Source organism: Tachysurus vachellii, chromosome 8 (genome assembly GCF_030014155.1).
Source record: "Tachysurus vachellii isolate PV-2020 chromosome 8, HZAU_Pvac_v1, whole genome shotgun sequence".
NCBI classification, from domain to species: Eukaryota; Metazoa; Chordata; class Actinopteri; order Siluriformes; family Bagridae; genus Tachysurus; species Tachysurus vachellii.
The window spans coordinates 7974244-7985505 of NC_083467.1; the positions used below are offsets into that span (position 1 = coordinate 7974244).

Consider the following 11262-nt stretch of genomic DNA (forward strand, 5'->3'; position numbering starts at 1 on the left):
ATATTCTGAACCATGGGTGGTGATCCAATTCAGCTAGCAGACAGATGGATTAGCTTGCTTGTCTGCTCTCTGGCCCTGACACTGGATTGTCACCGATTGACTAAGGCTGTTGTTAGGATATGTGCTATGCTGCAAGAAATGAGAGAAGCGCCTTCCTGATTGGGATAGACCCCGTCCCGTTCTAACAATTCAGCGACCATAACCTGCTGTAAGATACATCGCCACGCTGCATTGGGATGGGGCCAGAGCATACCACAGCATCGGACATCGTCTTCGCTAATTTACACACCTCTTCAATATTACTCTTAGTAACCTCTGACTGTCAAAGGTGTACATCGTTAGCTCCCACATGGAAAACTACCTTTGAGTACCTATGCTTGCCTAGGACCTTAAGATGACCTGCTATGTCTAGCACCCTGGCTCCCGGAATACATCTAACCAGTGCTGCTGGAGCCCCTAAAGACCTAGCTAATTTTACAGGCCTTAATATGGAGCCTTCTGTAACCAGAGCTCTTTCAGGTTTCTCACTGAGGAGATCGAACCTGTTCGACATGTGAAGCAGAGATGAATTTGCTCTCGTGGGCAAGCCTTAGCGTTAGCTTTTGCTTGGCGACTATGCCGCAGAGTCGTCACCCATTCACCCGCACTGAGGGCTCTAATGCCGGAGTTGGGGGGGTTACTTACTCCTCCTAAGGCATCCAGATTTCCCCCTACAGAAACTACACTATGGCTATCATTAATCCTCTCTAGTGTCTGGATGTGATATTCTCTGCCAGAGAGCTAACTAACATACTTATAACAAGTAAAATTAATGCTAATGATGGAGGAAAAATTGCAGTTCACACACTGGACAAACTGAAAGCTTGCCATATTTAATGATTACGTAGATTTGACTTTGAGATTGAAATATAAAAAAAATCCGAAAAGCATTTCCTCTGTTAGCTGTTTGCAGACAAGAAACTAAAAGCATCTCCGAAGAACAAGAATAAAATTAACTAATAAATTATAAACAAAAGTTACATTGTAAAATATTAACTAAAAAGAGAAAATAAAAACTATAAATTAAACACAGAGACAGGCACGAAACTCACAGCAAACCTAGTACAACAATAATACACAATAGCTTTTAACTAATTTTGGCTTACAAAGTCAAACATTGGTTTATGATTTATCTTGTACTGTAATATTCATAAATGGATTTTTCAACACAGGTTTAATATACTGTATATCAAGCCAAGTGCATTACATTAACCATTATGTTTTTAAAAGCCTAAATTCACTAATCTCATCTTATCTGAAAATGATCACTGTTGGAATGAAAATTATTTGAAGCATGTAGCATGGATTTGTCACATCTAAATCTACCACCAGATCAGCAACCACAAAGTATCCCACCCAGTCTAAACATAACTTCACTCTTATTTACTGGATGAATTCACCTGTTTTTCTGTTGAACTTTATTTATCTTTGAGTGTTTATACCTGAGTATTACACACACACACACACACACACACACACACACACACACACACACACACACACACACATGCTAGAGGAAAGATGTCCTTTCAGATTAGCTTGGGCTCCTGGATTTGTGTTTGGGGATGTCTTTGGACAAGACACAGAAGGACCCTGGAGAGACACTCTGCATTCCTGCTTGAACATAAATAGTTTTTTGGAACAGTCTGATTTCCCAGTGGGTTTTGTTGGCAATGGCAGATTTCTTAATTCTTGTAACCTCTTACTTGAAAACCACATTTTTTTCCAGTTCTACAGGAACTCCAACCACAGTGTTATTTTTGCAAAAAACAATCCTGTAGAAATGTATTTTTAATATACCTTCATATTTGTTTTCACAACAGTGGAAATTATTAATTTTCTTGTTAAAGAGTTGTCTGGAATGGTGTGTGAGAGTTTCCAGTTCTGCAGCTTTCATACAACAATAATTACTCAGCCCCCCAAATAACATGGTGCATTTTAAAAGCAAATTGTGTTGCATTTTTTTTTCTTTTTGGGACCTGGAAACATACTGGCCTACAAACAATAAAGTTCTCTCAAATTGTTTAGCAAAACAAAAACAAAAAACTGTAACATGTTGTTCAGGACCTGCAGAGATTATCAATCAGAATTATAGCTGGACTACAGGGGAAAACATCCACACATGTTAAACATACTAAACAAAAAAGGTTTCCAATACTAAAGAGAGAAAAAACCTCCACAAAAAGAATGAGATACATCAAGGCAATACTCAAAGCAAAAGAATCTGGGTGTAACACTTGACTCACTGAAACAACAAGTTTTACAACTTGTCAGGTGCTAAGAAGGTTACTCATACTGTACATTGTTTTTTTGTTTTTCTTTCTGCTTGTGCTACAGTGGCACAATAGTCACATTTAAAAATAAAAAATAATAATAAAGAAATGAGCACTCCATCCAGGGTGTATCCTGCCTTGATGCCCGATGACGCCTGAGATAGGCACAGGCTCCCCGTGACCCGAGGTAGTTCGGATAAGCGGTAGAAAATGAATGAATGAAGGAATAAAGAAATGATTTTCTGCATTAGATACAGAAAAAAATGCAAGAAAGTCCCTACAATTTTATAATAATCAAAAAATGCTGTTGCCTATTGTATGCATATTGTACCCCGATAGACCTGATATTTTATGACACAGTAACTCTTTTATTTGCTACAGATTCTTAATTACAATTTATAGTATAGATACTATACTATTAGATTACTATTTGAACTGTTGCCATCTGGCCGACGCTACAGAGCCCTGAGCACCAAAATGACCAGATATTGGAACAGTTTCTTCCCTCAGGCAATCCATCTGATGAACACTAACATACATCTGATGAACATCTAACATACACAGAACAAAACCTATTCTTACATTGTCTACAAGTACACATTTATATTTTATTTTGCACATCTATATTTGAATTTGCACAACTTTACTTTAATTTGCACACTTATATTTCAATTTGCACATACAACGGTCTATTATTTATGTGTTCATGTCTTACCATTGCTATATGTTTACACTGTGGAGCTCCTGTACTAGAAAAAATTCCTCGTATGTGAAAACATACTTGGCAATAAAGACCTTTTCTGATTTCTGATTTCTGATTAAGCGGTTGCAGTACCATTTCATGCCCTGGTTTTAAACAAATGCAGCACAATCACTGTGGTTGTATTAACACTTTGTGTTTATGTTCCCAGAATAGGCTCTGGATCCATCTGCTGCAACCCTGACTAAGTTAAAGCATTTCCTGTAGATGAATGTACGCTTTATACGTCATTTTACTTTTTTGTTCTTTTGTGACTTTTTATTTATAAATATTAACAAAAAAGTATATCTTTATAATTATAAACAAAGACTGGGAAAAAATTGTATTTGAATTTTTCAAAACTTTAATGAACCCTCTAATGAACTTGCCATTTCCAGATTCTTCACACAAAAAGTCAAGTGATTGGCTAGGTCTCTCTACATATATTAGAAACCAGTCTTGATTCATTTTGGCTGTAAGTCTGGGGTTGTTGTCTTGTCAATGTGTTTATCTTCTCCCTAGATTTAGTTTCTTGGCAGATGAGATTAAAGTCTTCTCTAATATAACCTGGTACATTGCCCCATTCATTTTTATGAATACCCCATATAATACCCCAGTACCAATTGCAGATCAACATATGATGATTCTCCCACCTGTGTATTTCCTTGCAGGTGTGGTGTTTTTGGGATTAGACACACACACACACCTTCTTTTTTTAAACACGGTGGTCTAAATTGTTGCCAAAGAGTTTTATTTGTTTCAAAAGAGTTGTTTGATCTGAAGGTTTTTGCATCCACATTGCTGTGCTTTTCTAATAGAAGTGTTTTTTTGTGGGTGTAGAAAAGTATATAATTGTAGTGAAGTTCATGTTTATTGCTCTCTGTGTAATTGCACAGTACACCAATCTGGGGGTGATTTAGTTGTGGTAACATAAACTTTCCACCTGCATATGATTAAACCAATTGTACTGACAGGGAGGTTTAACTGACTCTGTAGCTTTTTCCATTTGAGTATTATTTAGTAATGTCTTCCACAAGACTTGTAGGACCTTCTCTATGATTGCACCTTTTGTGTTGTATGTTATGTAAAAGCTTTCAGACCACAATGTATGAATGTATGCCTGCATTTTTTTTGTCATATACAACTAGTTTGTCTTTTTGTCTATTTCTCATATGATAATATGCTATTTAAATGGAGAGGAAACTGTTGAACTACTTACACAGAACTGTTAATCTACATATTTAGGCCAGCTAAAAGGCATTCTTGCAGACACACTTTCTCTGAAACTTAGTGCTGAGCTACAATTTAAGGAAAGAAATGTGGCTTATATGGGGGGGCATGGTGGCTTAGTGGTTAGCACGTTCACCTCACACCTCCAGGGTTGGGGGTTTGATTCCCGCCTCCACCTTGTGTGTGTGGAGTTTGCATGTTCTCCCCGTGCCTCAGGGGTTTCCTCCGGGTACTCCGGTTTCCTCCCCGGTCCAAAGACATGCATGGTAGGTTGACTGGCATCTCTGGAAAATTGTCCGTAGTGTGTGATTGCGTGAGTGAATGTGTGTGCCCTGCGATGGGTTGGCACTGAAAATGAATGAATGAATGAATGAAATGTGGCTCATATAGTTTAGATGTGAAGTAACATTGTTAGACTGCAAATCATCTGAAGCAATGCTTGTTCCTGTTACCACTTTAATTAATTGTACTTATTTTCTTCATTTATATTCATTGATTTAATGTTTTAAAATGTTGTTTACGTTCTTAAGATTATATCCTAGTTACATTATAAATACATTCTCTGCTACTTTGAATATGTCTCCACCTGGTGTTGAGAGTAATACTAACAAAACCTTTTCAAAACTCTCCAAACATATCTGTACAAACACACACGTGCATTCACATTCACCCACCGGAGAGTCCTCTGTTGAAACACCTGAGGGACAAACTGCTTATTGGGAGGACACTCAGGATGAGGTGATTCTGTTAGCTGAGCATGCTAGATTTCCTCCATTATTATTCTCGATGAATAGGCGCAATAATAATTGAAGGTTGGAGTATGGGCACGGGGCAAGTTGATTCATCGCTGAGGTCATTGCATCTTGAGAATGCATCAGCCGTGCAATTCTTAGGGTCTAGTCTGAACATGACTGTGAAATGGAATAAAAAAAAAGTGCCTGTCTCACTTGTCAGGTCTTTACCTTCTTACCACTTCGCATATACAGTGTCGCTAGAAAGTTTCTGAAACCTTTAGAAAATATGACCCAAAACATCATCAGATTTTCAGAAAAAGTGAACCAATCAAACAGATCAGACTAATATATTATACTTGCTAATTTTTTTATTCAGGAAAATGTTCCAACATTATATATCTGTGAGAGGCAAAAATATGTGAACCTCTAGGTTGAGTACTTCATTTCAAGGTCAAATTATAGTCTAATCTCATTTCAGTCAATGAGATGACAATCAGTTCTTCATGAGTGTCCTATTTTATTTAAAGAACAGAGATATATTAAAGTCTGATGTTCAAGGCGTGTGTTTGTGGAAGGGGATCATTGCAAAAACAATGGATATTTCTGAGGACTTCAGAAAAAGAGTTCTTGTTGCTCATTAAGCAAAATGTTGCAAAATCTCTTTTAAGTGTTTGGACTCATAGTCATATAGATTCTGTACATTTGGAGGAAATTTAAGACCATTGGTACATTCCTAGAAGTGGTCAACCAACAAAGATTACTCCAAAAGCAGGAAATGCCTCTTGGACCAGAAAGAAATACAGGGTAACTTTTAAGCAACTAAACGCCTCTTTTACTTTGATTTATGTTAATTTTCATGAGTCTGCCATCAGGTGAACAATAAACAACCTTGGTGTGCAAACAGAAAGCCACCATTCTCCAAAAAGAACATTGTTCCCAAAGAAGTTTGCTACAGATCATGTGGACAAGCCAGACGACTGTTGGAAAAATAATTTGTGGAGGAATAAGAAGAAATTGTTTTAAAATAAGAAGTATTATTTTTGAAGAAAGGAAAATACTGAATTCCAGCATAAGAACCTTATACCTTCCTTGAAACATGGTGGTGGTAGTATCATGCTTTGGGCCTGTGTTGCTGCATCTGGGCCAGGACAGATTTGCCATCATTGATGGAACAATGAATTCAGAATTTTGCAAGTGATCTCTAAATGAAAATGGCAAGACATCTGTCTATGAATTGTATCTCAAGAAAAAATAGGTCGTACACTAAGACTGCGAGCACAAGCACACAAGTCTGTATACCAAAGAATGAATAAAGAGGAACAAAGATAATGTTTTAGAATGGCCAAGTCAATGTCATGACTTGAAAAAATGTGCAAGGACCTGAAGCTAGCAGTTCATGTGAGGACACCCACAAACATCTGAGTGTTGAAGCTCCTCTGTACTGAGGAATGAAGAAAATTCTTCTCAGCTGTTGTGCATGACTGATCAAAAGTTACTGGAAACTTACAGTTATTGCTGCACAAGGGCTTACAACATACTTTTGAAAGTCACAGATATGTAATGCTGTATCATTTTTCTCAATAAATAAATGAAGAAGTATATTGTTGGCTCATTTGTTTGACTGTGTTCGCTTTTCTTTTAGGATGTCTGATGATGTTTAGGGGTCATATTTATGCAGAAATATAGGAATTTCTAAAGGGTTCACAGACTTTCAAGCGACACTCTATATTCTAAGTTTGTGTGTTTGGTGATGACATGGAATGGGTGTCATGCCCCCTTGAGTCAATTCCTCCATTCTTCCATAGCAGTCTTGATGTATATCAGTTCCTTATCGCCCACATTGTTGTTTATTGGCTGGTGTTAGCTTCTGAGAGAAATATGCACATGGAAAAAGCTTGCCTGGTGTTCCGTGGTGCTGCAAAAATTGTGGGATCCTATCCAACAATTGGAGGTGTCAACTTCTACTACAAAAGGGAGCTCATATTCAGGGTGCTTGAGGATTGGGGCAGAAGTAAATTGTGCCTTGAGATCTTCAAAAGCCTTCAAAAGCTTGTTCCATTGTATACTTTTGGGTTTACCCTGAAACAAACAGGACAATGGCATGGCTGCCATGCCGTAGCCACTGATTAACCATCTTTAGAAGTTAGATGTCCTTGAAACCCTTGAAATTATTGGTTTCCTGATAGAGGAAAATGGAGGCCATTCAGCTTTAATGTTGCTTAAAATCATCTCTACTCCATATGAGCTAATTCTGTACCTCAGGAATGCTATGGAGGCATAATGGAATTTGCAATTTTCAGCTGTATAAAAGTTGTGCTATAGTAAACGTTACAGAACAATTCATAGTGGCCCCTATTGGTGACAAAGGCAGTCTTTCATTCCTCCACCTCACTAATCCATATCAGATTATAGGCGCTTCACAAGTCCAAATTAGTTAATTTGCTTTCCTTCCTCAAATGTTCTAGAGCTGACAGGACTAGTGTGAGGGGGTAGGGGTACTTAAATGTAATGGCATTGAGTCCTCTATAATCGATGCTTGGCCTCAGACCCCATCCTTATTTTCTACAAGGAAAAATGTGGCTGTTTCTCCTCATCTGAAATATTGATATTAGGTTCAATAGATTATTTAATTGGAGAGAACATTGTAGATTGAGATAAAAATTGTGAGATAGGTTAACAAAACTGAGTGTAGAAGTACAGAAATGCATGGTGGTTGACAATGGCATTCCACTGGGTTGGTCATCCATGAATATATATGGAGTCTTCAGAAGCTAGCTCCAGGTTGAGTTCTTTGGTTAGGCCCTAATGGTTTAATACAGAACATAAAAGGCAAAGGCTAAATTCTACACTACAAATCCTGTAGAGACACCAGAGTGACAATAACAGAACAAAGTCCTAGAATAAATACTGAACTAGACTTCACTAAGAACTGGAATTTGGTGTGGGTATTTGAGTTTGCTTTGCTTTAAGAGAAAACACTGATGCCCTTGAGGAAAGATTACTTTGAGGAAGGAGATTTGTTACAAATGGAGCAACAAGGAACTGATATGGAATCGCAGGACACAAGCACAGAGTTTAGTTAAATAATATAAGATGTAGGAGGTAGTGCCTGGTACAGTACCTGGTATTTCTGATCACTGGTACTTTTGATCACTTTGTCCTGCATATGAGAACAGCACTGGAGCTAAAGATAGAGTAAGTTTAACATCACCTTCTCTAAAACCAGATTTTTCCACATTCTGTGATTACAGAAAGGACTTACTGTTTATCTTACAAGTGTTGGAAAATATTTAAATATTTGGACATTTGAGTCAAGAATGTCTTAACCAAGTGAAGTGTTAAATCTAGAGAGGTCTTATATCTCAAAACTCAAGGTTTAGTATTAGATTGCATTTTTGTCAAATACTCACATAATACTCACCTAGCAAATTCTGATAGAATTGTAGTTTTAAAGGAACTTGTCAGATCAATAACCAGCTGGTGGTTATATGGTAGTTAACATTACTGTACTTAACCTAAATGATTTTTTATCATTTTAGAAATAATAAAATGATACACTTCCTGGCTCAAACAGTTACATACTGATAACACAAATGATTTATGCAGTCTATCTGTCAAATTAAAGGTACAATAGAGATCAACACAAACTCATCAGATTATACAGTTTTATATATTGTACCTGCCTATTATTATTATTATTATTATTATTATTATTATTATTATTATTATTATTATTATTAGTAGTAGTAGTAGTAGTAGTAGTAGTAGTAGTAGTAGTAATAGTAGCAGTCATAGCGGTAGTAGTAGTCATAGTAGTAGTAGTACTAGTAGTAGTATTAGTAGTTATTTCTGCTTCTTCTCATTTAGTTTGAATTTAATATGTTGGTTCATGATCATAAAGAAAAGTATTTTTTTAGATGTTAACATATTGTACATATTCATATAAAATATTTTATTACAGTGTTTTACTGCTGCATAACTGAAAATACTTCAAATTAAATCTTGTAAATACTCTAAGGTTAAATACAGATTAATTTATAGATTAGTTTAAAAGATGATACTTGATAGTTGATAGTTTAGCACTGCACAAACTGTATTACATAATCTTCACTCACTCATCACTAATGATAATGATAATACTGTACCAATAGCACAGTTATGGCAGTTAGATTTTTTTTACATATAAAACTGCAGAAAATTTTATTATCTGAGTTACTAATAACTCACAGGACAGGTCCAACTTCAGGTCCACATGAGCCTAACATTTGCTGTTATTCACCATAAATTGATGCCATTTTTATGTAAAGTGTCTATGAGATAATCTTGGATCGTTAACCATATTGTGTGGGGGTGTAAATGGTACTTGTTTGGTAGATAAATTCTATTGCTGCCTACTTTTAAACATTTCATACCATTGTTCTATCATTTGGATTAAATGAAGATGGTCATTGAACCTTAATAAACTATTTAAGCCTGCAGCCCAAACCATAGAAAATACACTGAAGTGACAGAATAATAACTGATATCTGCTGATCTGATATAGCTATGATGTGATGGATTTAACGGCCAAAAATAAGTCACCAATAAATTAAGTAGTATTTTACAGAAATGCTTTCCTATAGCTTGTACTTGATTAAAAGCATGTTTCATTTAATTAGATAATTATAAATTAGTGCATACAAGAGTAAGTATGCAGACAGACCGGCACACTTTGTTTTGAGATGTGCCAGGTCTTTTATTAATGATTAGCAGATTTTTTTGAGATTCTTTTATAACTGGAGCCCAAGCAAGATTTCTTACAATGCACATGCACATGTCTGCCAAACTGCTTCTCTTTTACATTTTAACCAGCAAGAATACTCAATTTGTGTGTGTAGTGGAAATGTTGCTCTGATCTCTAATCGTTGGTTTGTGCTTGTCTGCATTGAGAGCTTTCTTGCTCTCCCTAGGGCTGAGATACCAAGCCAGATTGTTAAAACTAGCTCCACACAAGCTGTTATTGTATCCAGAGGAGTTCTCTGCTCTGATATTTCAGAACACTGGTGGGTCTGAAATCTGGAGCATAATAACATCTAAAACTAACCATAAATTACTATTACAGGCTCACTATTACAAGTCACAGTAGCTCAGTTGCAGATATTTTAGGATCCTTTTTCCTTCTTTGAGTTAATAATTATATGTTTTGTGTAAAACATTCTCACCCAATTTTAGAAATTATAACATTGCCGTACATATTAGCAACACTGGTCCTGTATCTCCAAGGCAAAACTAAAGGAAGAAACCATTTAGTTTTCAATGAACTGTTCCTTTAAAATAGAAATCAACACTACACTCCAGAGAGAACAACCTTGTTTTCTTCTTCCCTTCTATGCTGTCTTCACTAATTAGATGACAACATCGTCTGATTGGTCCAACCTGACCCTCCACCTGCAGGATTCATTAACTAGTAATCTGAATGATTTCCTGAAGCAGTGGCAATGGAACAGCACAAAGGCTGAACGTGATCTAAATGCCCGACTGGCTGAAGAAAACTTTGACAATGTTATATGGTATCTAGTGGTAATGATAGGGATATATGCCTTCATTGTGGTGGCCATTCTAGTGAGCACAGTAAAGTCCAAACGCAGGGAGCACTCCAATGACCCCTACCATAAATACATTGAGGGAGAATGGAGCTCACAACCTCAGATTCAAGCATATAACCAAAGCTACATCATCTCCAACCCAAGCACCAGAACCTTTGATGGATCTGGTTCACCATGACCCTCAGCCTCTTCTTGAAAAACACACGTGGAAAGATGCGTCATGTTTAGGTTCTTGATTACTGTGATTATAAAAAAAAGTCCAACAGCATAAGCATAAATGCATTTATGGAAAATATGCTGATAACCAAAGTAATGCATCATTTCATCTGACATTGTGATATTCATAAACAAATAAAAATAATCAATTAACTGATCCAATGTGCAATGTTCTCTCATTCCAGCAAAAAATCTGCTGTTATTCAGGGTATCGCACTTGCTCCGTTGGTTTAAAATTCAGGAGGATGCATCAGTATCTTAACTGAAAACCTCATTCGTTTTCTCATTCCTGGAAATGTTGGGGTTTGTTTTTTTTTTACCTTTGTGGGACTGAATCCAAACAATGAACAATTGCAATACTAAGTTCAATCCAATGATATGTTATCTGTGTACCCGATTTAACAATACAATAGCTTTAATCATCTATATGTAATTTAGTGGCAAGG

General features: G+C 36.5%; 1 protein-coding gene across 1 annotated transcript; it reads left to right on the forward strand.

The window, feature by feature from the left end:
- The first annotated feature begins 10403 nt into the window (after window positions 1–10403).
- On the forward strand, window positions 10404–10778 carry LOC132850534 (potassium voltage-gated channel subfamily E member 2-like). Its single transcript, XM_060877175.1, has one exon. The coding sequence runs from the start codon at window positions 10404–10406 to the stop codon at window positions 10776–10778; it is 375 nt and encodes a 124-aa protein (XP_060733158.1).
- The last annotated feature ends 484 nt before the right edge of the window (window positions 10779–11262 follow it).